The sequence below is a fragment of the Dryobates pubescens genome, chromosome 11, assembly GCF_014839835.1.
Source record: "Dryobates pubescens isolate bDryPub1 chromosome 11, bDryPub1.pri, whole genome shotgun sequence".
In the NCBI taxonomy this organism is placed as follows: domain Eukaryota; kingdom Metazoa; phylum Chordata; class Aves; order Piciformes; family Picidae; genus Dryobates; species Dryobates pubescens.
The window spans coordinates 33,728,380-33,755,095 of NC_071622.1; the positions used below are offsets into that span (position 1 = coordinate 33,728,380).

Consider the following 26,716-nt stretch of genomic DNA (forward strand, 5'->3'; position numbering starts at 1 on the left):
GCAGCCGGTGAGTGACCTCTTCCTGTCTCCTCCACCCTGTGCGCGCGCGCCTTGGCGGGGCGGGGCTCCGGCGCGGCTTTGGCGCGAAATTTCAGGCTGGTGACGCGCGGGACCGAGGAGCCGAGCGCGGTGAGTGGGCCTCAGCCCGCGGCCAGAGAGCGGGGCAGACGCGGCAGGGCACTGGGAGGGCGGCGGGGGCTTCGGGGTCTATCTGCGGGTCCGATCCGGCTGTGCCCAGGGCTCTTTGCGACCCTATGGCCCCGCAGGCGGCGTCCCGTGGTGTGGAGCGGGCATCCTGAGGCAGAGCTCCGCCTAAGCCGATGGGCTGAGGCAGGCGAGGGGGGAGCAGCACCGTGGCCTGTTCCTGGGCCAAAGGTCGCATTTAGGAAGAGAAAAAGGAAGAGGAATATAACTAGCTATAACAACTGAGCGTAAGCGGAACGTCCATGTGGTCTTCTCCACCTGCTCGCCGTGAGATCTGGGCGGCCAGCCCCGAGATGAGATCCAGAAGCGGGCGGCAACGCGCCCCGGCCATTGTGCGACGGGCGACCAGCGGCTGCGCCGGCCCCCAGGGCAGCGCGGCGGGGCGCCGGGGACTGGTGGTAGGCAGGCAATAGCTGATCCGCGCCTCTGGGAATGGACTTAGTGGCCGGTAGCGAGGGGATGGTGTGTCTGTGCGATGTGTCAGACAAGCGCTGGGCGTGAAAAGAGGAGCTGAGGAACAATCCGCTGCTGGACACCGTTCTCCTCCTGCAGGGCAGCTGCGGCTGGAGGCTTAGGTTGGCTTCTGTGAACAAACGGTGCATGGCAAGTTCCTCACACGTCGGGGATTGGTGGCGTTTTGGGTACTTGGCCATCCTGACTATTTTGCTTGTTCTATTTTTAAATTACAGTATTAAAATGCTTGATTATTCGTTTTAGTTTTCCTTTGGGAATCATGAACATTCAGCAGCAAAGAAAAATTGTCCACTCCTGGTATGGAAAACCCACGAGCTCTGACAGGAAACTGAGGACTTTGCAATACAAGTAAATAACATTTATTTCTGGTTTGTTTGGGGAAACTTAAAGAAGGTTGCTTTACCTTTCTGGCAGACTAATGCAGCAGGCAGTGAGAATCAGGTATTGAGCATCCTGTCGTGAGGCTCTGTGTGTCTAACAAAAGCATTAGAGAGCTCTTGAGTTAGGAATTGCATGAACAAAGACCCTTAACTAAATGTGTGAGTGAGTGTCAGCTGCCTAAGTGACACAGATATGAAAGCGTTCAACTGGGGAGCTGTAAGCTTTGCAAGAGGGAGTGTAGCTGTTTATAAAGCTGCCAGGCCATCAGCTTTAGTGACACAGGAGTTTGTGAAGGCTGCAATCCTGTTAACTGCACAGCTGTGTCACTTCCTAGGGGCATCCTTATTGCACCAGAAAGAGGCAGAAAGGAAACCTGTGTGCAGCTCGGTGATTTTATTTTAGTAGAAGGGGAGAACGCAGACCAACCTTTCGTGGCACAGCTCCTGGATTTGTATGAAGATGGTAAGAGAAATAAACATTTGCTTTCTATCTGAGCGATCCTGAAGTATTTTGCGGTTAGATATTTTGTGCATTAACTCCGTGGCACTGGACTCATTTGCTCATTTGGATTCATATGCTCCCCAAATGCTCAGGGCAGATGCCTGATTTCACCTAGCCTTGATAGATAAATGGAGAGCTTAGACATGAAATCCTTAGACTCATCGAATGTTAGAGGTTGGAAGGGATCTCCAGAGATCATCCGGTCCAACCCCCCTGCCAAAGCAGGATCACCCAGGGTAGTCTGCATAGGAATGCATCCAGGTGGGGTTGGAAAGTCTCCAGAGAAGGAGACTCCACAGCCTTTCTGGGCAGCCTCTTCCAGTGCTCTGTCACCCTCCCTGTAAAGTTTCTCCTCAGGTTGAAGTAACCTTATATGTTCAAGTTTGTGTCCATTGTTCCTTGGCTTATTACTGCACACCACCAAAAAGAGCTTGGCCCTCTCTGCTTGACACCCGTCCCTCAGATATTGATTGATCAGATCTCCTCTCAGTCTTCTCAAGACTGAACAGCCTTACTCTATTTGCTTAGTTGCCCACTTTAAAAGGAGTGGTCCTTGAGGAAGGCAGTGTGAGCTTGTGCTTTATTTAGACTGGAGAATGCAAATGGAGCATAAGCACTGCTGTCCTGGGGCTACATTTTATCAGGTAATGTAGCAGTGAGGTGCAAGGCTGAATAAAGAGGGCTCACCACTTCTGTCCCTTGCCTGTAGATGGAGAGACACAAAGCATGGAAGAGTGACACAAAAACTGCCTTGAGTGTGAATTGAAAACTGCTCTTTAGCTATGTCTGATTTCTTTGAGCAGCTTTTGGTGTTTGTTTGGAGCCATCATCATAATCAGGGGCTTTTAAATCTTTCTTAAACAGAAATACCTATCAGTCCAGCTGCTTTATTTCCTAATGCACATTTGTTGTGACATAACTGGATATTCTTTTCATACTGGAATGAAACCCCTGAGACTTCCTTGAAAGCAAGATCTTCTTTTTGTCTTATCTCTGACAAGTGTGTTAAAGGGATGTGGCTTTGTGTTCATGGAGAGATGAAGACCATTAAAATGTAGAGAGTAACTTACTCTTTGTCTGTCATGTCTTCCAAACGTTTCTTTTGACTCTCCACAATTCATTTGTAGTGTTTATGCAGGCTTTCCCCGTGCTGTTTCAGCAGCAGGATTCTCTGGTTTGTGGGTGAATGACTGTTTTGGGCTTCTGTCTGAAACAGCACTGACATGACAAATAGCACTCTGCCATGCCTCCTTTGTCACTTTTGGTTTGGTGGGGTTTGAGTAGATCACATTGTGCCAGTAAGGAACCTCTTCATTTGTGATTGTGAAGTGGTGATCCATGTACTTGGTGGCTGAGACCCTCTGTAGGAGTAGCCTGGAATCCTTATGTCTCAACTCAGATGTTTCAGTGGAGTTCAGAAAATGCTAACTGCGGTCTCTATCAGATGCTTTCTGCCCTGGGTGCAGGGAGGGTGGCATCTCAGCTGCAGTAATAACTCTTTGCCATGCCCCACCCCCCGCTCTGCTCACTGCCCTGTGTGGTTGCTGCAGGTGCTCAGCAGAAGCACGCCGTTGTGCAGTGGTTCTCCCGGATTACAGAGGTCCCACAGAACAAACGCAAGCTTCTGAAGAGAGAGGTCTCTTCTAAAGAAGTGTTCCTGGATCAGATTCCTGGCTATGACACTGACATAGCTGTGGAGAGCATTATTAATAGCACCACGGTATGTACTGCAACCCTCTGCGTGGGAGGGAAGAAAGAAGCAGAAGCCGCTTGAGCAGCGTTGTAGAGCGGTGCAGCAGCTTTATTCCTTCTCACACGTAGCCAGTTTACTTTATTTGTCAGTGCCATTAACATGAGGTAGATAGTTAAAAGCTGTTGATGTGTTCTGTCCTTTCTCCATCCCCAAATGACTTGTTTGGCAGCCAGCTTAGAGATTTGCGTGCGGAGGAGTAAGGTGAAGGGGAGCCTTGTAGTGCAGTAAATTCGTGCTTGTGTGAAGCTGGTTGGAAGTGCTGCCCTGTATGATGGACTGCATGGATTCCAGTCACCTGTGAGTGAAAAACAGTTGAATGCTAAATGAACAGCAAATGCTAAGCTGTGTGTTCTGGTATTTTCTGCTTTTACAGGTAATACCTCTACATCTGGGGGAGGAAATACCTGCTGCATTAAACAAGGAACAAACTTTCTACGTAAAGCAGTCATGGGATGGGAAGTGCTTTAAGACTTTGTCCCATGACACATTCTCTAAGCTGAAAGAAGCTAGCAAGAAAGGATGTGGCCTCCCAAACTCTTCAGACTCATTTATTACTTCAGACATTGTTTCTCCTCCGAAAAAGGAGGTGAAGAGTGTTGCTCAGAGTGCCACAAAACCAAGAAATGGAGAACTGGAAATAGAATCAAAACATTCTGCTTCCAAGTCCTCCCTCTCTAAGGAGAGGCATTCACAGAGAGTGGCTAATGGCATCAGGACTCCAACAGCAAGGAAGAAGCTGCAGTTAAACAGTATGTACATGGCAAGATCTGGGAATCTTTGTGCTGCTTCATCCTGGGGAGTACAAACTGCTAATATTCAGCATCAGTAGTGTGTGCTGCCTTACTCAGGCTGTGGGCTTAGCCCAAGCCTTTGGGTGCAGCAGTTGTTCATGACTGTTACTTCAAGCAGCTGTACTGCTTATACCCAACTTACCTTGAGACTGGCAAATCTCAATCAAAGTGCTTGTTGGCTGAAAGGCTGCCAAGCAGCCTAGCTTCACCTCCAGTGTCTCACTTTCATCCTCTGGCTCGTGGTGCACTAGCATGTTTGCACTGCTCTGGCTGGATAAGCACATTTTTGATCCTGTGTCATGTACTGTATTTTCAGACTGGAGCCTGAGTGAAGTAAATGATGGAGGCAGGTTAGAAAACTGGAAAAATCAGTTTGTATTCTATTTAGTCATTGTCTCAGAGGAAGTGTGAGGCTCCTCTACACATTCAGCTCCTTGTTCCTGGAGGGTAAAGCCTTCCCCTTTCATTTAAATGACAGCCAGTTGTACCATGTCTTCTGGAGGTTAACCAGACCATGGCTGGTCCCTGACAAATGTTCACTTTGCTCCTGATTCCTAGGTCCCACGGGATCTAAAGGCAGGCTCCTGGGATGTGAAGTTTTGGAACTTCTGGATGACGACTGTGATGCTGTAGCACCGTCAGAACCATCTGCCACTAAAAGAAAAGTGCAATTCACTGGCATTTTAGGCTCCCCAGCAAAAGTACCTTACACCAATGCAAAGCCAAAGTCAGCATGTGGCGATGCAGATCACTGGGGGTGTCTTGCTGATTCCAGACGATTATCCCCTTACCCTCAGGAAAGAGACTTCAATGAGCAAGCCAAGGATCCTCATAAGGAAGATCACTCTAACTGGTAACTGATGGCTTTTTTGTGCTGTTTTCATGTAGTTTTCTAACACATCAGTGAAAGACTTGGGAGAAGAGCAGGGGAGGTCTGTGTGGCACCTTTTGCCTGTTGAAATCCCTGGGAGAAGAAGGGTAGCCTCAATTAAAAGTGCTCTGTGGTGAAGCTCTGGGAATGTGTAACTGGGAGATGAATGAGATGATCAGGGAGACTGTAAGAGAAGCTGACTTTAAAAATGGGCACAAGCAGTCTATGATTACAAGAACTGAGAGAAGAGGTCGGAAATGGCAGTGGTAGGATGATAGAATCTGAGCTAAAGCAGGGTCACCCATGGCAGCTTGCCCAGGGTCACAGAATCATGAAAGGGAATTGAAGCCATATTGATTATTGTGGTTTGTACTCACAGCAGGGATAAAGATATGTCCCTGCAGTCATTGTCACACTGCTGAGAGCTGTTGAGATAAGGGGAGCTATAGAAAGGGGTGCAGCTGGCCTCAAGAGCCTTCTCCTGAGAATTGTGTGCTTCATGCTGGTTGTTCTGAAGAAATCTAACCTCAAAATGTGGTCACTTGTCATTTATCAAGGCTGTGTGAAGATCTTAAGCTGGGGCAGGAGGAGAAGGGTTCTGACTTCCTTGTATGAGATGTTGCTGGAAGTCAAAACAGTTGTGTTCCCTCTTTCAAAGAGGAAAGCTGTGGGTACAGCACTCGGTGGACCTGCACCCTTATTTTTGTCACTTACTGTATATGAAAGGAAACCCAATCAAAACACATTTTCTTTTCATTGACAAGATAAAGGCATTTTGGTGGTATTTGGAGACCTATCAGAATTTCTGAGAACTGTCCACAAGTCATTAGGTCCTCTGTGTCCTTTGAACTAACAGGGAAGTTGTATTAACAGTCAAGGGGTCCACTGGCAGGGATGAGGAAGTGCCCAAGAAGAGCAGAGATGGCCAAAGAAAATTGTGTTATTTTTTTCTTTTTCTTAACCCCCCCCACAACAAAATCACAAATGACAACAGAGTCCCACACCCAAGCAAAGTGAAACCCCTGCTCTTGTGAGCCCCGGTCCCTTCAGTGTGGCAGTGTTGTGTTGGCAGAGCGGTTTGGCTGCTGATGCAGCTGCACTTCAGCGCTGTTCAGTGAATGCATCTGGGCTCAGAAGTGAGGGAAAGCTGTGAACCTGTTAGTGCTGATCAGGCAAGGGGAAATGGTTGCTGTTGCCTGCTGAGGGTGCATCAGGAAGCAAAATGGTATGCTGATAAGGGCCCACGTCAGAGCTGCGTCGGGAGCTAACGCTCATGCAGTCGCTGGTGGTCACAGGTCACCTAGCAGCTCTGGCTTGGAGGGACTTGGGGTCTCTCTTTAGGCATAGCACCTTCCCTCAGCTGCTTTTACAAAGCTTTTCAGAAACACTCATTGCTATAGAAATCTTTGTGAATGAACCACAGTAAACATTCTGTAGTGCTTTGGTGGGTTTAATTTGGCTTCCTTGGTGATGAGGCTGGTGAGAGGCCTCAAGCACAAGCCCTGTGAGGAGAGGCTAAGGGAGCTGGGATTGTTTAGCCTGCAGAAGAGGAGGCTCAGGGGAGACCTTATTGCTGTCCACAACTACCTGAAGGGAGGTTGTAGCCAGGAGGTGGTTGATCTCTTCTCCCAGGCAACCAGCACCAGAACAAGAGGACACAGTCTCAAGCAGGGGAAGTTTAGGCTTGAGGTGAGGAGAAAGCTCGTTCTGTGAAGAATAATTGGCCATTGGAATGTGCTGCCCAGGGAGGTGGTGGAGTCACCATCCCTGGAAGTGTTCAAAAAGGGATTGGATATGGCTCTTGGAGCCATGGTATAGTAGTCATGAGGTGTTGGGTGACAGGTTGGACCTGATGATCTCTGAGGTCTTTTCCAACCTTATTGATTCTATGATCTATTGGAGAGAGGGTGCAAGAGAGGGGAAGCTTTGCTGCCAGCGTCCACGCCCCAGCCAGTCTGTAAACTGCTAAATAAGGATACATTGACAGCCTGATGTTTGAAAGCCTTCTCTTGATGGTTGCAAATGTGATGCCAGGACGACACACAGACAGCTTTGTGCTCCTTCTTTACAGTGTGACTGGACATCAGGAACTGGACACTCAGAGCCTCGTTCTGACGCCGCGTTCTCGCCGCGCGTGTGCACAGCAAGCGAACAGCCGCATTGCAGAGCACATCAGGTAACAGCTGCAGACAGGGTCACAGGATGTTAGGGGTTGGAAGGGAACTCAGGAGATGCTCGAGTCCAACCCCCCAGCCAGAGCAGGACCAGAGAATTGAGCACAGGTCACACAGGAATGCATCCAGACAGGGCTTGAAAGTCTCCAGAGAAGAAGACTCCACAACCTCTCTGGGCAGCCTGTTCCAGTGCTCTGGGACCCTCACAATGAAGTTCCTCCTCATGTTGAAGTGGAACCTCCTGTGTTGTAGTTTATATTCACTGCCCCTTGTCCTGTCACAGGGTGCAAGTGAGCAGAGCCTGTCCCCTCCCTCTTGACACCCAGCCCTCAGATATTTGTAAACATTTATTCAATCTCCTCTCAGTCTTCTCTTATCCAGACTCAACAGGCTCTCAGCCTTTCCTCATCAGTGCTCCAGTCCCTTCATCATCCTTGTAGCCCTCCCTTGGACTCTCTTCAGCAGATCCCTGTCCCTCTTGAACTGGGGAGCCCTTAACTTGATGCAGTATTCCAAGTGAGGTTTGACTAGGGCAGAGTAGAGGGGGAGGAGAACCTCCCTGGATCTGCTGGACACACTCCTCTTAATGCACCCCAGGATCCCCTTGGCCTTCTTGGCCACAAGGGCACATTGCTGTCCCATGTCCTTCTCACCAGAGTTGCTCTCTAGCAGCTCACATCCCAGCCTGTACTGGTGCAATTTATTCTTCCTTCCCAGCTGCAGGACTCTGCACTTATCCTTGTTGAACCTCATTAGGTTACTCGCTGCCCAGCTCTTGGTCTGTCCAACTCTCTGAATGGCTGCACAGCCTTCAGGTGTCTCAGCCAAGCCTCCCAGTTTGGTATCATCAGCAAATTTGCTGAGCAGACACTCTGTCCCCTCATCAATGAGACTATCAAGGAGACCTTCTTCACAGTGCTGTTGGTGGCTTCAAGCCTTGAGAGTTTGCCCAGCTTAGCCCTGCAATGCAAGTGGTTCTAGAACCATGGCTTCCTTGCTGTGTGAGTGAAAACTCTTGACGTTCAGCAACAAAAAGCTGACTCCTGGTGTTCTTCAGAAAGTTGCCTGTCTTTGAGTCAGTCTCTGAAACAGCCATGGCAGATGAATAGGTGAAGCAGAAAATAAGCTGGGCTGATTACAATTAACTACAGAAAAAGCTGAAGATGTGCAAGTGATACTTTCTAGTGCGTGGAGTTGTATCTGTTCTTTTAAACTACTGTAATTTGTGTTCCTTGCAGCATATTAAATGCACTAGAGTTGGACACAGAAGAGGATTTTCTGTCTAGCTCAGACAGCTCTTACTCTTCAAGCAGTGAGGAAGAGGAGGATGATATGCTCTGCACACCACCAAAGAAAACTAAAGCAAGCAGAACACGCCGCACCTCACTGTCTTCAGGGAAATCTTTGGTTCACACTCCTGCAAAGACCCCAAAGAAAACTGTAAGGTTCCATTAAAAAAAATCTGGGTTTGTTACCTCTGAGGCAGTTGTTTGGATGCTTGGTGCCTGTGTAGCACAGTGAAGTATCTGAGCCCCTTAGCTTTTAATGAAACACTGCCTTGATTCTAATGATCTGTGATGCGTCAGTCATGCAAATGCATGAAGCACCTGTGTGCTGTGAATGTTGTGACCATGTTGACCAGAAAATGTGGAAAATGTTGGGCTGGGCTGGAGCCAAACTTGGGAAGCTATTGCTGGCCCCCATTTTTACTTGTATTGTAAGCTGTGCACTGAGATGTTTTAGTTCTGTTTCTGTGTGGTCTTTGAGTGCAGAGTGATAGGTAGTAGAAGAAAGCCATAAGCCCAGCTTTGTGCTTGGCAGCAGAGCTGTCCTGGATCTTGAAAGCTTTGCAGTGTGCAGGTGGTTACCAATGCAGAAGGGATGCACTACAGCTCCCATGGCCAAGAGTGGCCAGCTGTGTCTGATAGTGTCCTGGCTGCTGGTGGAGATGGGTTACCAGAATACAGCACCATAAGCAGGTGCATGCTGTCAGTGGCTAAGCTTTACTATGCTTATGAAATGCCTAGCATGCAAAACCTGGTGTGGCTAGAACTTGTAAGCACAACAAAGAAGGTGCTGTATGGCTTTGGTGGTTTGGACAATGAAACTAGATCCATTTCTAGCTGCTTGCTCTTTCCTAGGAACCAGATCACTTTGGGGCACAGCACTTCTGAAAACCATTGACAATTTCAGAACTCCTCAGACAGTTCAAAGGGGTAACTGTCTGCCACCACCTCCTTTCCACTTTCTTTTTTCCCTTCAGTAAGAGCAGAGAGCAAGGCTTTTTTGATGATACCCTCTGTCAAGAGTCTTTCTCCCTTCGTCTGTACTCTGGCATCCCCAGGCAGTCTTTGTGCATAAGCTGAGTTTGGGAAACTTGTGGACTATCAGTCCCCAGTGGACAGGGCTGTCTGTAGAAAATCTGTCTGAGGTTGTATCTTCCCTTTGCAGTCCTTGCCAGGAACACCCAAGACGCCTCGAAATGCAACTCCTGAAATCCCCAGGCGCAGCCACGTGGCACAGAAACCAGGCAGCGTTCTGGAGGAAGCCAGGCTAAGGTAACGTGTGTGCAGGGGAAGAGGTCATCTTCCTGTGCCAGGTGTGCAGAGCAGCAAGCTGTGCTGACACAGGGAAATGCCATCTTGACCATGCTGAGTATGTTAGTGTTGTGGGTTAAGCTTAAGCCCAAAATGGATGGCCTCCCCTCTTCTTTCTTTCCCAGTAGGGGAAAGCAAATTAGGCAGAAGAAAAGAGAGGTGGAACTCTCTAGAATCGATGTGGAAGTAAAAAGGTAAGGTTAACAAAATATAAAAAGCATTTGAGTAAAAGAAAGGTTACAAAGGTATAAGGAAAAAGGGTAAATAAAGATAAATACAAAACTAGGCACAGCTGGCAAAGGATTCTCTGGAACCCAAGTGGATTCTCCTTAAATGCAGTCCTTAGGAGTCTGGAGCAGCATGGAACAGGCCCTACCACGTGGTTACTGCAACAGCAGGGAACAGCATCTTGGGCAGGCTAGGGCAGGGGCAAGAGAGCCAGGAAATGTCTCCCCTTAAATACGTTTGGTGGACAGAAGGGAGAGTGGAATAGACTTTGACCTGGGGACTCCTCCCACTGGGAGTGGGGACCAAGTCTCTCTGCCCACCTGGGTCAGGTTTCTTTGTCCAGTCCATCCCCTCCTGGGCTGGGTGTAACCTGGCAGAGTTAGGTACAAGTGTGTGGTGTTCTGAGAGCAGAAGAATGTCTGTGAATCTACAGCAGGGGATGTCCAAATGCCAGCAGCACTTACAAATCCTGCTTCTACAACATCAAGCTATGGTAACCAGGCCATGCAAGTTCTGCAGAATTGTGTATCTGTGTTGTGTGCAACAGCAGAAGAACAAAGATCCTCTCTTATGAACTTTACATTGTCATGGTACCAGACCTGTCTCCTCCTGGGGGTGAAAAAGCTTTATGGGAATGGTTGTAAACAGTGGAAAAAAGACTGATTGCAGCTCTCTGGGCTTTAGGTTTTCAGTTTCCTGTTAGTGGGGTCTCCTCTTTTCTCCTACCTCTGCATTGACTTAATGTTTTTTTTACTTTTAATTTGAAACTCAATTGATGCTATTGGTATATTGAACATGACTGTTCAGCCCTCTTAAAACTTAAGAGCACAGATAGAGATGCTAGGCTAGTTCCATTGGGATGCTTGATGTTGGTTTTCAGACTGACTATAAGAGAGATTTAAAAGACTACCAGCAGCTGTGCAAGGTGAAGCACCTGGCTGTTTGTTTCCCTCAGGGAGGCCCTTCAGGTAGAACTATGAGAATGCAAACCTTGGAGCTCCTATTTCAAGGTTCTTTTCTCTCTTTTTACTCCAAAGGCTGCATGTTTCTGCCATCCCAGAGTCTCTGCCTTGCCGTGAGGAAGAATTCCAGGATATCTACAACTTTGTGGAAAGCAAACTTATTGATGGAACAGGAGGGTAAGTGTGTTGGTGAGACTGTTCAACATCTTCAATAATGACATTGATGAGGGGACAGACAGACAGAGTCTGATCAGCAAGTTTGCTGATGATACCAAACTGAGAGGCTTGGCTGAGACACCTGAAGGCTGTGTAGCTTTTCAGCGAGACCTGGACAGACTGAGAGCTGGGCAGAGATTAACCCAATGAGGTTCAACAAGGATAAGTGCAGAGTCCTGCAGCTGGGAAGGAAGAATAAACTGCAGCAGTACAGGTTAGGAGGTGATCTGCTGGAGAGCAGCCCTGTGGAGAAGGAAATGGGAGTGCTGGTGGACAAGTTCCCCATGGGACAGCAGTGTGCCCTTGTGGCCAAGAAGGCCAAGTGGATCCTGGGATGCATTAAGAGGAGTGTGTCCAGCAGATCCAGGGAGGTTCTCTTTCCCCTATACTGTGCCCTGGTGAGACCTCACCTGGAATATTGCATCCAGTTCTGGGCTCCCCAGTTCAGAAGGGACAGGGATCTGCTGGAGAGAGTTCAATGGAGGGCTACAAGGATGATGAAGGGACTGGAGCACTGCCTGATGAGGAGAGGCTGAGATCCCTGGGGCTGTTGAGTCTGGAGAAGACTGAGGTGGGGATCTAATCAATGTTTACAAGTATCTGAGTGCTGAGTGTCAAGAAGGAAGGGACAGGCTCTGCTCACTATGCCCTGTGATAGGACAAGGAGCAATGGATGTAAACTACAGCACAAGAGGTTCCACCTCAACATAAGGAGAAATTTCTTTGTTGTGAGGGTCACAGCACTGAAACAGGCTGCCCAGAGAGGTTGTGGAGTCTCCTTCTCTGGAGACTTTCAAGCCCTGTCTGGATGTATTCCTGTGTGACCTGTGCTGGATTCTGTGATCTTGCTCTGGCAGGGGGCTTGGACTTGAGCATCTCCTGAGTTCCCTTCCAACCCCTAACATCCGCTGATCTTGTAACCAGGGTCACATCTACCCATGGCAGAACAGCAGTCAGGCAGTCAACCCTGCTTTTATTTCAGAAGCTGCTACCAGGAGGCTGAATTCAAGTTCCTAATTGATGTGTTACTTATCCCAGTTTGCAAATAAAGTAAGCGAGTGTGCCCAGGTGGCCAAGGAGGCCAATGGCATCCTGGCCTGCATTAGGAATAATGTGACCAGCAGGAGCAGGGAAGTCATTCTGCCCCTGTACTCTGCACTGGTTAGGCCACAACTTTAGTACTGTGTCCAGTTCTGGGCCCCTCGATTTAAGAAGGACATTGAGACACTTGAACGTGTCCAGAGAAGGGCAACAAGGCTGGGGAGAGGCATTGAGCACAGCCCTGTGAGGAGAGGCTGAGGGAGCTGGGGTTGTTTAGCCTGGAGAAGAGGAGGCTCAGGGGTGACCTCATTGCTTTCTACACCTACAAAGGGTGGTTGTAGCCAGGAGGGGGTTGGTCTCTTCTCGCAAGCAACCAGCACCAGAACAAGGGGACACAGTCTCAAGCTGTGCCAGGGGAGGTTTAGGCTCAAGGTGAGGAGAAAGTTCTTCAGGGAGAGAGTCATTCGCCATTGGAATGTGCTGCCCAGGGAGGTGGTGGAGTCACCATCCCTGGAGGTGTTCAAGAGGGGATTGGACGTGGCACTTGGTGACATGGTTTAGTCATGGGGTCTGTGGTGACAGGTTGGACTTGATGATCTTTGAGGTCTCTTCCAACCTTGGTGATTCTGGGGTCAAGGGAATTGCCTGAAGTGGCAGAGCAGTGTTCCAGGCTGGTCTTGGAGGCCAGGAATTCCAGGCCATTAATCCTCAGGCTGCTGACAGATTGTGGTAGTTTTAGGCTATGCCTTTAAAAATTTTTCACAGGTCTTGAGCAGAAAAGTAGTAAAATGCAAATAAATCACTTCCAACTAAGCTGGTCTGGCAAATTTAATGTTGGAGGGGAAATTTCAACCCACCACACAGGTGCTCTCCTGTTGCAGGTGCATGTACATCTCTGGAGTGCCTGGCACAGGTAAAACCGCCACTGTTCACGAGGTGGTTCGCTGCCTGCATCACGCCGCAGAGAATGATGAGCTCCCAGCATTTCAGTCTCTGGAGATCAATGGCATGAAGCTGACTGACCCTCATCAAGCTTATGTGCAGATACTAGAGGTAAGCAAAGCCTCTTCAGGGGCTCTGGTTTGAAATAAGAGATCTGCTGCTTTGCCATCAGGTCCTCAATACATCAGCACTAGAGGCGCTCCGCTCTGATGAATTGGATGCCCAGGTCCAGGGCTGTAGAATCAGGATCCTCTGGGATCCCACTGCTTTGTGTGACTGATTCAGACAGTCCTAACCGAACTGGAAACGTGAAAGAAGTGTAGATGGTAGCTTGTGTTCATCCTCTGGCATGTTTAACAAGGGAAATGGCAGGTGAGTTTGCAATGGATTCTGGAGGACAAGTACCATTCTCAAATACAGCCTCCAGTTTGCTTTACAGCTTGACTTTCAACAACTGACTCAGCATTCAGCACAGCTCCTTTCTGGACAGTTTCTGGTAGACCTCAGTGCTTTATTGCCACGATTAAGAGACGGGACGCAGCCTGATGCAGGCCAGGTGTCCACTTTATTATGTGAAATTCTTCTTTATAAAACTAAAACAACACAAAAGCAGTTTGCAACAGGATCAGGGACTCTGTTACATCGATCTGCTATATGCCTGAAGTCTCACACTCTCAGGTCATAACAACCACTGGTAATCAAAATATCTGCCCTCTTCCAACAGCACTGCTGCACCGTAGTCCCATAATTCACAAGCCATCAAGGCCAACACTGTCTCCTTATCAGTCCAGCAGTGCTTGGAGCTCGGCTCTCCAAGGTTTAACCCTTCATTTCCCCCTTCTGTTATATAACAAGAGTCCCCTTAACAAAGCAATTAATCAAACTCTATAAGCATTACAATAAACAAGGTAAAAAAAGGTAGCAAAAAGAATAAAGCCGTAAAAACATACATAATTGTTCTAAGAAAACTACAAATCCAGAGAGAAAGTCCCCAGTTACCAAGCAATTTGAAAGATGAAGGCAATTTATGGTTCCCAGCAATTTCTGAACGTCATGAAGCGTTTTCACATGTACATTAATTTGTAAAGACTGTGGAACAAGTGTTTGAGTCCAAATTCTCCACCCTAAATACTTCCAAGGTGGTACATTCTGAATTTTCTCAGATGCTGCACAAAAACCCACTTGAGTCACAGTAGATACAGTAAGGGCTACGGCTTTCTCCATGAGCTCGGGGCTTTGTGCTGCCGCTAGGATGTCATCCATGTAATGATATATCAGAACATCAGGAGATGCCTCAGGCTGGCCGGTGACGGCTGGATGATTTGTGTCTGCGCGCAGCGCCGGCCCGTGCTCCGCATTCGGTTTCCCTGCGCAGGCTGCCCTTGAAAATTAGATCGACACTGGTTAGCATAATGCCTCCCCTTCTGGCACCTAGGGTAAATCCAGGGTGTCTTAGGTTTGGCTGCAGTGTTAGCTACCAAACAATTCTTTCTGGGATGAGCATAGCCATAACAACTGTATTCATTGGACCATTCGTAGCTGCAAAAGCTGCAGCCATGGCTTCATACTTATGTTCCATTGTACCTATCTTGTTCCGTGCTTCAATCATTTCTAGCAAAGTGGGGTTTTGCTTAGGCAAAGATTTTAACAGCTTCTTACCATCTGCATTTGCATTTTCCACAGCTAATTTCAACAGTAGTATTTCCCTTGCCTCCCCATTATCGATTTGGCGTTCTAAGGCCAGTTTAAGCCTGTCTATGGATTGCGTATGAGGTTCCTGCCGTTCCTGAACTATATTCACAAAAACTTTTTGTGGCTTGTGAGAGTCCAGGACTTTAAGAAAAGCCTTTCGTGCCGCCTCTCGCGATGCTTCCAGGGCTTCCCGCAGGCAGTTGCGGGCTTGCGCTGCCGGGTCGGTGTGTTGACCTGTGCCCATGAGGTGATCCAGCGTGAGTGCCGCTAAAGCCTGATTGTTATGTCCCGCATATGTAAGTAAGAGCGCTTGGAGCCCTTTTCTCCCCTGGAACTCCCACAGAGTGTACCGAGACGGAGTTAGCAGCAGTTGTGCTAGAGATTTTAAGTCGTATGGTGTCATTACATGATTGTCGAGTATAGATGTTAAAAGATTAGCGAAATAAGGAGAAGAGAGCCCATGCTCAGCGGCAGTACGACGGAGTTCTTTAATCGCTGGGAAGGACAAAGCCTCCCACTGAGGGTTACCCCCTCTTCCCGCGTACAGTACAGGAGCCACAATTCTTGTGGCAACCTCAGCGTCTCCATCCCGCAAAGCTTAATAGAAGCCCACACACTGTGAGGATCCTGGAGATAAATGTCTGGTTCCCATTCAGGATTGACAGGACCTGGATGAGGAGGTCGTCCTCGGGGTGGGTATTCTGCTGCGTATGTACCCAAAGTCTCAGTCCGCAGCTTCGGCTTTGGTGGCAGCTTAGAGGGTAACGGAGGAGGAGTCTGAGCTCCCTCAATACTCTGTTCCAAGTTCCCTTCTTGCGCTTTAAGCATCTCGAACATAATCCGCCACCATGGGAGCATACGCTGCGCCTCAACATTCCCTGTAGTAGCAGCATCCCATAACTTCACCCCCACTTGATCCCAGATTTCGCTCGTAAACATGCTAGATATTGTATCACAGTATCACAGTAACTAAGGTTGGAAGAGACCCCAAGGATCATCAAGTCCAACCTGTTCCAACAGACCTCACAACTAGATCATAGCACCAAGTGCCACGTCCAATCTCCCCTTGAACACCTCCAGGGACGGCGACTCCACCACCTCCCTGGGCAGCCCATTCCAATGACGAATGACTCGCTCAGTGAAGAACTTTTTCCTCACCTCGAGTCTAAACCTCCCCTGGCACAACTTGAGACTGTGTCCCCTTGTTCTGGTGCTGGTTGCCTGGGAGAAGAGACCAACCCCCTCCTGTCCACAACCACCTTTCAGGTAGTTGTAGAGGGCAATGAGGTCGCCTCTGATCCTTGTAACTGTCGGGATGTTCTCCTGCACCCGCTCCAGCATCTCCTTAAGATCCAGGGCCACAGATAACTTTGCCAGGCTTCCTCAGGAGTTCTTGCATTAATTCATACGGGTCTCTTTGTGAGGAACTCTCCTGGTTCCCCATGTTTCCCACGGCTCGCCTGTCGTCCGGCGGGAGGGACTGCTCTGGCCGGCCGGCTTGTCCTGCTTCCTTTCAGCAGCTCATTCAAAGTTCCGAGGGAATACGCGGCAGGACGCAGCTTAGCATTTCATCGCCCCTGTCACATCGGGGATCACCATTAGCCGCGATTGAGAGACGGGCCGCAGCCTGATGCAGGCCAGGAGTCCACTTTATTATGCGGAATTCTTCTTCATGAAACTAATACAACACAAAAGCAGTTTACGGCAGGATCAGGGACTCTGTTACATCGATCTGCTATGTGCCTGAAGTCTTACACTCTCAGGTCATAACAACCACTGGTAATCAAAATATCTGCCCTCCTCCAACAGCACTGCTGCACCGTAGTCCCGTAATTCACAAGCCATCAAGACCAACACTGTCTCCTTCTTATCAGTCCAGCAGCGCTTGGAGCTCGGCTCTCCAAGGCTTAACCCTTCACTTTATGAACTACTTTTTTGCTTTTTACTCCCCTCCTCCCATAGGAAAATGCAGATGCTTGGTGTAGACTGGTAGGGAGAAGTTAAAACCGAACAGAAGTTAACTTCCCATTTCCAGGATTTTGGTGTGACCTAACCTGCAACACTGTTTAATCCTCATCCAGTTTCTGACAGGCCAGAAGGTGACAGCAGCCCATGCTGCAGTGCTGTTGGCAAAACTCTTCTCTACACCAGGACCAAAGAGGAAGACCACAGTGCTGATAGTGGATGAGGTGAGACAAAGAATTCTTAAAGTATCATAAGAAATGAGCTTTTTTGGAGTATGGAAATGACACACTCTTAGAGTATATCACGTGATCTAAAAGGAATAAACTTAGAAGACACACAAATAAATTCAGTTCTCCAGTGGGGCTAAGAGGAAACTAAGTGGGCAGGAATTTTGTTTCCTTACTGCCTTGGATTTCACACTGGGGTAATGGTTTGGTTTGGTCTAAGTCACTGAATGAGGTGTTGTGTCAAGTCCAAAATACCATAGAATTCAACTCTCTCTTGTCTGGCAGCTGCTACTTTTCCAGTGAGAGAACTCGGTGAAATAGGTCATAATAAGTTTTGAAACATCTTGCCTGTGCTATGTTTAGTAATAAACAAATATACACCTACTTTTTGCTGTAAGATAACCTAGGCTCTCTCATGGAGGGTCTTTTAGTCCTGTTTACAGAATCACAGAATTATTGAGGCTGGAAAAGACCTCTGAGATCATCAAGCCTAGCCTAGGACCTAACACCACCACAGCAGCTAAACCAGGCCACCAAGTGCCACATCCAAGCTTTTCTTAAGGACCTCCAGGGACGGCAACTCCACCACCCCCCTGGGCAGTCCATCCCAGTGCCTAATCAGCCTTTCTGTCAGGAAGTGCTTCCTAATATCCAACCTAAACCTCCCCTGGCACAGCTTCAGGCCATGCCCTCTTGTCCTGTTCCAACTTGCCTGGGAGAAGAGCCTGTCCCCCACCTGACTACAACTTCCTTTTAGGTAGTTGAAGAGAGCGATAAGGTCCTCTCTTAAGTTTCCTCCAGGCTGAACACCCCCAGCTCCCTGTTTAATGTTGTATGAATTCCTCACAGCAGCATTTAAGAGCTCCAGCTGTTTAATCACTGCTGTGATGGAATACAGTTAATCAGCTAGTAGGGCTGTGCTTTTCCACATGAGACACTGGAACAGGTTGCCCAGGGAGGTGGTGGAAACCTCATCCCTGGAGGTTTTTAAGGCCAGGCTGGATGTGGCTCTGAACAACCTGATGTAGTGTGAGGTGTCCCTGCCCATGGCAGAGGGGTTGGAACTAGATGATCCTTGGGGTCCCTTCCAATCCTAACAATTCTATGATTCTATATGAGAGCCCTAATTCAGGAAATGGATAAAGGAAACACAGCAGAGGCAGCTTGCTCAGAATCACACAGGAGGTCTTCTGTGGCAGAGCCAGCTCTCAGCCCCCATCAGGTACTGTAAGTGACAAGGCTGTTCTTCAGCCTGACTTTTCTCTCTCTGTCTCTGCAGCTCGATCTTCTCTGGACCCGGAAGCAGAATGTGATGTACAATTTATTTGACTGGCCCACTCAAAAGCACTCCAAGTTAATCATCTTGGCCATTGCCAACACCATGGACTTGCCAGAGAGAATAATGATGAACAGAGTAGCCAGCAGGCTGGTATGTCCCAGCAGCTTTGTTGCTATGGTGTAAAATGAAAACAGATTAAATACTGCGTGCAGTCAAAAGTAATCAGGAGAAAGGTAGGGCTGGTTCCATCAGAGATTAAACAGTGCTTGAGGGCTGATAATGAACACTTCAATCTTTAGCAAAGTAAATTTAGGAGCCAGCTTGCTTATTCAGATGCTATGCTGTGCAAGTACACTGTTGTAGCAATCAATTAGGAATGCAGATACCTTTTTAAACATGTTAAGATCTAGTTAATCAAATGCCATGCTTCATGGTTAAACTGTTTACTCTAGAATTCAGAATTCTCTTCTGGTTTCCCTTCCTCTTTTCCCTTTCATTTCAGGCAGTTACCTGGCACCTACTTCTTTCTCCCTGTTTGCCATCTCTAGCTGGTAGATTGCTGAATACCTTTGGACAGAAAGTTGGCTGTTTCCGCGTTAAATAGATTTTTCTAGCTCATCTCTTCATCACTGCTCTGAAAAGTGATGTTCAAACCCAGTGTTCTGCCTCCTTCTGTGGCTCAAAAATAGTTCCACAGTGTGTCAGTTGCTTTCTCCCACTCTCTCAGCCTGCAGGTCAGCTGAATCCACACAGTCACAAGAGAGAAGAATTCTGCATTCAAAATGCAGAACTCAAGCCTCCTGTAGAATATGGAAGGCACTGTCCCATCTCTCACATGGATTGTCCTCATCTGGAAGCACTTCTTAGTAGCTTCAGCCAGAAGAGGATGTGTAATTCTTGGCATGGTAACATGCAGCCATTAAAGGACTGTAGACATGTGTGCAGGTTTGCTAAAGGAGATGAATATTCCTTCACAGATTCTTCTGTTACTCTGTTGGCAAACAGTCTGAAGAGTTGTAATCAAAGGAGCTTCATGTTGGGTAGCTCTGATATTATTATTTTTTTAATGAGTTTTGGGCAAGGACTTTGAATGCTCATAGCTGCAGCACTTGCTCCTCAGCCCTTACAGTGGGGACTTGGTCACAGTGCTGTGGATTTGCATGTTCATTTCACAAATACAAAGTGGAAAATTTGATTAAAGCATCTTTCTTGCAAGGCAAGAATGTGAAAGAGAGGTTGCTCCTATCAGAAAACAAAATTTAACCTATGCAGGCTGTGCTTGAGCAGCTGAGAGTTTTCAAGTGCTGCCTCTATTGTGTTCTTTCCTGCAGGGCCTCACCAGAATGTCCTTTCAGCCCTACACCTACAAACAGTTACAGCAAATCATTTCATCCAGGCTGAGCAGCACGAAGGCATTTGAAGAGGATGCAATTCAGCTGGTTTCCAGAAAGGTGAGCACAGCCCAGGGCTGAGTCCTTTGTGTCCTGCTGGTTAGAGTGTGGGGCAGCAGGGCAGAACTTGTAAGTGGGCAGACTTGGCTCTGTGGTTCCATGGTCTGTATTGGGGACAAGTGAAGAGCCAGTACTGGATCATAGAATCATAGAATTGTCAGGGTTGGAAGGGACCTCGAGGATCATCTAGTTCAAACCCCCCTGCCATGGGTAGGGACACCTCACATTAGATCAGGTTGCTCACAGCCACATTCAGCCTGGCTGCAAAAACCTCCAGGGATGAGGCTTCCACCACCTCCCTGGGCAACCTGTGCCAGTGCCTCACCACCCTCATGGTGAAGAATTTCTTCCTAACATCCAATCTGAATATACCCATTTCTAGTTTTGCTTCATTCCCCCCAGTCCTATCACTCCCTGACACCCTAAAAAGTCCCTCCCCAGCTTTATTGTAGCCACAATAAGGTCTCCTTGGAGCCTTCTCCAAATTGAACAGCCCCAACTCCCTCAGTCTGTCCTAATAGCAGAGGAGGTCCAGCCCTCTGATCATCCTCGTGGCCCTTCTCTGGACACATTCTGGCAGGTCCAGATCCTTCCTGTAATAGGGGCTCCAGAACTGGACACAGTTCTCCAAGTGAGGTCTCACCAGAGCAGAGTAGAAGGGGAGCATCACCTCCCTCGACCTGCTGGCTATGCTTCTTTTGATGCTTCATACAAGCTCTGTGTAAGACATGCAGGGTGTTGTCACAGGAAACATTGCAAAGCAGTAGCCTTGATTTTTCCACCTGCTTTGAGAAGGCAGCAGGACTTTGAGAGCTGAAGGCACCACATCAGTGAGGTTTCAGCTTCCTGCAGTGTTTGGCACCACGTGAGTCACTGGATGGTCTTGGAAAGAGCCAACAGGCAGTATGGCAGTAGCAGGGAAAACAGACATCCTCATTTTCTTCCTAGGGGTGTTTAAAGCCTTGGCATAGTGGATAGCACCTGTTTGTTTTGTTGCCAGTTTTAATACTGTTGTATAAAACCCCAATGCATGAGACATCAGCAGCTTCTCCAATTAAGATGTATGCATGATTTAATATCTTATGGTAGCAGTTATCATAGAATCAGAGAATGGTCTGGGGTGGAAGGGACCTCCAAAGGTCATCCAGTCTGACCTCCCCCCCAGTGAGCAGGGACATCCCCAACTAGATCAGGCTGCCCAGAGCCCTATTAAATAATCTGTTAAAATGATACTAGCATGTCTGTCATCCAGTACATGCCTGCACTTTTTCTGCAGGAGTGAAAAAGATCACTCCCTAATGTGTCAGAAGTAAATACAAGCATTTGTTCAGTTATGGTGGAGCCACCTCTTTGTAAGAATTATAGTGATGGCTTTGCACACTGAGTGGTCTGCAGGGTTTTCTGGTGTGATTGTTTTTCTTCAGAAAAAGAGCTCTCAATTGCATTTTCTAAAGGGTTTCTCATTCTTGGCTCCAGCTGGACTGCAGGGCTTTCAGATGCTAGCAGCATATCCTGGGCAAGCAAGGCCAGTGCTGTCTGGGGAGGTTCATAGCGTTAGGAAAGCTGTAAAGCCCAGCTGGGAGTTGAAGAAATAGTTTCAGAAATCCCAGACACCTAAATGTTTCAGACACTTGTAAATGTAAATTCATTATCCCAGATTTTTCTTTGTGAGCCCCTAGGTGTACTCTTAATACTTTATTGAGTATGGAATATCTGAGCAGGTTTTTGCACTCTCTTCCTTTTCATTTTGATTTTTTGATTCCCCTCTGCCTGAACCTGGACTGTGGTAGGGTCTTTATTGATGACATGTGTGAAGAAATGTGGTGCTGAACTGAACTGCTCAAGCTGGATTTCCTGGATTTTTAGTGTTTTAACCTGACTTCTGTGGTTACAGGGGAAAAAAGTCAGTATTGAACTTGTGCTGGCCAGATGAGGAGTGCGGGAGGGTTGCTCTTGTTGCTTTTGGTCCATAAGATCATTCCTTACAATCTGGGATTCTAGCAGCACAGTTTACAGTAGTATTGCTGGCCTGGTTTGTGGGTGGGTTGTTGGGGTTTTTACTCTATTGTTCCTTGCTAACTTTTTCCTCAAATTGTAGGAAATGTTGCTACAAACCTCTCATGGTTCCTCCTTCCAGGTCGCAGCACTCTCTGGTGATGCAAGGCGCTGCCTCGATATCTGCAGGAGGGCCACTGAGATCTGTGAGTTTGCTAGCCAAAAGAGAACCCCTGAGATAGTCAGGATGGCCCACATGACAGAAGCCATAGATGAAATGTTTACATCACCATATATAAAAGCAATCAGGTAAAAGCATCTCTGAGGATTTTCCTTACTTTTTGTATGGTTTTCACTGAGTTGTTCTTTTGGTTTGTGGTTTTTTGTGTTTTTTTTTCAACCCCCTTCAGTCTGTCCCCAGCAGCCACAGAATCACAATAATTCAGGTCGGAAAAGGCTTGGGATAAGCAAGTCCAACCATTAACCCTACCATACTAACATTCACAGAAACATTCAGGTTGGAAAAGAACCTCAGGATCACCAAGTCCAAACCAGAACCCTACTCTACAAAGTTCACCCCTAAACCATAGCCCCAAGCACCACATCCAGACCACCTTTAAACACATCCAGGGTCGGGGACTCCACCACCACCCTGGGCAGCACATTCCAATCCCTGACCACTCTTGCTGGGAAAAAAGTCTTCCTAATGTCCAGTCTAAACCTACCGAGTCACAGCTTGAGGCCATTCCCTCTTGTTCTATCACTAATGACCTGTGAGAAGAGACCAGCACCAACCTCTTCACAATGTCCTTTCAGGTAGTTGTAAAGAGCCATGAGGTCTCCCCTCAGCCTCCTCTTTTTCATACTAACCATCCCCAGCTCCTTCAGTCACTCTTCATCAGATTTATTGTCCAGGCCCTTCCCCAGCTTCCTTGCCCTCCTCTGCACTGGCTCCAGCACCTCCACATCTCTCTTGGATTGAGGTGCCCCAAACTGAACACAATACTTGAGGTGTGGCCTCCCCAGAGCTGAGTACAAGGGGACAATCACCTCCCTGCTCCTGCTGGACACCGCATTTCTGATCCAAGCCAGGATGCCATTGGCTTTCTTGGCCACCTGGGCACACTGCTGGCTCATGTTCAGTTGTTTGTCCATTAGAACCCCCAAGTTCACCACTAAACCATATCCCCCCATTTAAATTTAAATGACCTTTAAACACATCCAGGCTGGTGCATTCTGCCTTGGGGAACAGTTAGGAGAGAGAGGAACAAAACAGGAGTTAAAGAGGAAACAAAGACATAGAAATCACTTTATATATGAAGTTTATGCAGGATGTTTCCATGTTACTGCATTAGTTCAGATCAAGAGGGTGGTTTTGAAATGTCCTGATTGTCTCTGATTAGTGCATGTTGACTTCACTGAACAGCAGTTTCCAAGTGCAGATTGGAATTCCTTCCAGCTGGAACTAAATCTGGAAGATACTCAGGAGCCCACAACTGCAAACAGTGCTGGTTAGTCAGCATCCTGCAGCACAGTCCTATGAGGAAAGGCTGAGGGAGCTGGGGGTGTTTAGCCTGGAGAAGAGGAGGCTCAAGGGAGACCTTATTGCTCTCTACAGCTACCTGAAGGGAGGTTGTAGTCAGGTGGGGGTTCGTCTCTTCTCCCAGGCAGCCAGTGACAGAAGGAGAGGACAGTCTCAAGCTGCATCAGGGGAAGTTTGGGCTGGATGTAAAGAAGAAATTCTTCCCAGAAAGAGAGATTGGCCCTTGAAATGGACTGCTCAGGGAGATGATGGAGTCACCATCCTTGGAAGTGTTTAAAAAGAGACTGGATGAGGCACTTAGTGCCATGGTTTAGTTGATTAGATGGTGTTGGAAGATAGATTGGACTTGATGATCTCAAAAGTCTTCTCCAACCTGGTTAATTCTGTGATTCTGTGAGTTTGAGCTGGATTGAAGCCACTCAGATAAGCATAGTGTGGGCACTGGGTCCTCAAGGGTGAGCTGTTCCCCTCTACACAGCTGCTTGCTTTATGCCACTGGCTTTGCTCACGCAGATGCAGGCAGAGACGTCTGAGCATAATGTAAGAATCTCCCATTTGGGCTGTTTTTTTTTCTTTACCATAGATTCTGGTAGGACTTCCAAAAGGTTTCCTGAGGGAAACATGAGGAATCTGCCCTTCAGTGTTCTGCACAAGCTGTACCTGGTAAAGTGATGTACCAGTTTCTAGTCAGAAGAAAGAGCAGCTGTTTCAGCAGGGAAGGGGACACTAAGGGATGACAATACATTATTTTGCTGGGTATGTAGGGATTGCTTTCACAGTGCTTCTTAGGCCCAAAAACCTCAGTGTTAACTTAAATGTAAGCACACTGCAAAACATGTGTGATGTGTAGGATGAAATGTAGTCGGAGACAGAGAGAGGTGAGGGGAAGGGAAATGAGGGGATTGTGATGCCAGAGTTGCATGGCTGGTTAACACAAACTGTTCCTTCTCAGGCAGGAAAATACCTTGGAATTGAGTATGTGGCTACCAAGGAATTTCTGTTGCAGCCTTCTCCCTGATCTTTCATGAATTCCAAACTTGCAGGCTGATGTTTTTGTGTGTGTTTTGTTTTGACACTCAGGAATGCCTCCTTGCACGAACAGATCTTTTTGAAAGCCATTTTGGCAGAGTTTCGCAGGGCAGGAGTTGAGGAGGCAACAGTACAACAGGTATGGTCATGTTTGGGGCTCCTTTTTTCTTCTTAGAAAGAAGGGGGCACTGTCAAAATGATCAGACAAAAGTGTAAATATTTCACTCCTTGGGGTTCTCATTGGTAAGATTTGATGGAGGCAGTATTGATGGCAAAGTGAATTGGGACATGGCTGCCCAGGTCAGGTGCAGAGCCGAACCGAATGCTCCCACCTGTTGTGCAATGGGACTGAAAACTGGCAAGACCTGCTCCTGGGCTGGTAGCAGTGATCTGGATCATTGGCTTTGGCCTGCATCTGACAACACTGCATGCCTCCACCTGCCATGCTGTCTAACAGGGAAAAGAGAACCTGAAAGTATCAGGTAGGTGATTGAAGGAGGAAAACTGGGAAGTGATTCAGTGGCGCTCGCAGCAGAGGAGCTTCCAGTTTTTAGTAGACACACCTGACACCAGCAGAGGAGACTCTGCACCACCAGTCACACTATGGAAGCTAAATGCTAATCCTTAAAACATACAGCTGTAAACATTTTTATAACATGCCAGGTTTCACTAATTCTCCAGGTCTGTAAGTAAGAGTTCTGCCTGGATTTTCTGACTCCTGAACACCTGCGTCAGTTGGTTGCACAGATAACTGGGCAGTCTGTTCTGGAATGCCAAAGAATTCTCACTTACAATCATGTTACACTTCCCCTTAGTTCTCCTCTAGCACTGAAAGAGTTTTCTTTTGCTTTTCCTAAACAGAAAAGTAGGAGACCCCAAGTGGTTCTTCTCAGAGATTTACCAGGCTGCGTGATTTTTGGCCTGGGCTTAAAAGCCTTTGCATGCTGTAATGCTGTGTGTCTGTATTCAGTGTGACTCGTGGTCACTTACCACTGGGCCCAAGTGCCACTTCTGGAGGGGTTGATATATAACTAGTTGTATATCAGCTCTTAATCCTCTGGATGAGCTTTAGTCCACATAGTCTGGGGAGATGAGGTGTAGTAACAGATAAAATCATCTAGTTCTAAAATTGCAGGCAAGATAAGAGGCTAATTGTTTTGTTTTGGGGCTATATAAAGGAGGAGATTGTAGCCTGGAATAGCTAATTCCTAAGTCCTACCAGCTTGTGTGGGAGCAGCAGGGGGTGTGAGTTCCATGAGCAGCCTGGAGCCAGTTTCTCCCCTCCCAGAGGTGTGGAGGGAAGGAAGCTGCTCTTTAACCTCAGCCTAGGGGACTGCAGCAGAGGGTGAGCAGGGCCTGTGACTTGTGTGGCAGGTCTATGGGCAGCATGTGGTGCTGTGCAGGGTGGAATGTGTGGGGAGCAGGGGGTGACTGTGGTGTGTGCTTTGTGGCAGGTCTATGGGCAGCACGTGGTGCTGTGCAGGGTGGGAGGTGTGGGGGGCAGAGGCTGACCATGCTGTGTGCTTCGTGGCAGGTGTACCGGCAGCACGTGGCGCTGTGCAGGATGGAGGGCATGCAGAGCCCCACGATCTCGGAGATCATGGCAGTCTGTTCCAGACTTGGTGCCTGCAGGATCTTGCTGGTGGAGCCCAGCAGTAAGTACCTGCAGGTGCGGGTGAGGCTCAACATCAGCCAGGACGACGTCACCTATGCACTCAAGGACGAGTGAAGCCACAGCTTTTATTTTTGTAGGATGTATGAATATTTTTTAATATTGTCTATTTTTATTGTTGATGATAAAATGGAAAGAGCAAATGTATTTCCCCCCCCAAATGCTTCCATTAAAGAATTGAATTTAAGCACTTTGGTAATGGGGTCCCCTTTCAGTGACATAGATGGGGTTGGTCTGTAAGGTGGACTGAAAACTGGCTCAGCAACAAAGTTCAGAGGGTTGTCATCAGTGGTATGGAGTCAACTTTGAGGCCTGGGGCCAGTGGTGTTCTTCAAGGATCAGTACTGGGCCCAGTTTTGTTCAGTATCTTTATCAACAACCTGGATGATGGGATTGAGAGTACCCTCAGCAACCTCCTGATGATATAAAACTGGGGGGGGGTAGTTGGCATCCCTCAGGCTGTGCTGCCATCCAAAGAGATCTGGACAGGCCCAGAGCTGGGTGCAGGCAAACCTCATGAAGTTCAGTAAGGACAAATGCAGGGTCCTGCATCTGGGGAGGAATAACAGCAGGCACCAGGACAGGTTTGGAGCTGCCCTGCTGGAGAGCAGCTCCATGGATAAAGACCTTGGAGTGGTGGTGGACAGCAAGTTCTGCAGGGGACAACAATGTGCCCTTGTGGCCAAGGAGTGACTAATACCAAGGATTGATCACAAGCTCTGAGAGGT

General features: G+C 47.9%; 1 protein-coding gene across 1 annotated transcript; it reads left to right on the plus strand.

The window, feature by feature from the left end:
* Positions 1-59: 59 nt before the first annotated feature.
* On the plus strand, positions 60-26,119 carry ORC1 (origin recognition complex subunit 1). Its single transcript, XM_054165120.1, has 17 exons — positions 60-129; positions 922-1,026; positions 1,394-1,521; positions 3,111-3,280; positions 3,687-4,062; positions 4,663-4,957; positions 7,047-7,151; positions 8,388-8,589; positions 9,601-9,707; positions 11,012-11,113; positions 13,075-13,246; positions 16,909-17,016; positions 18,299-18,448; positions 19,630-19,749; positions 21,887-22,053; positions 24,368-24,455; positions 25,851-26,119. Exons 2-17 carry the CDS (start codon positions 938-940, stop codon positions 26,043-26,045), a joined length of 2,574 nt encoding a protein of 857 aa, XP_054021095.1. The 5' UTR covers positions 60-129; positions 922-937; the 3' UTR covers positions 26,046-26,119.
* Positions 26,120-26,716: the final 597 nt, after the last annotated feature.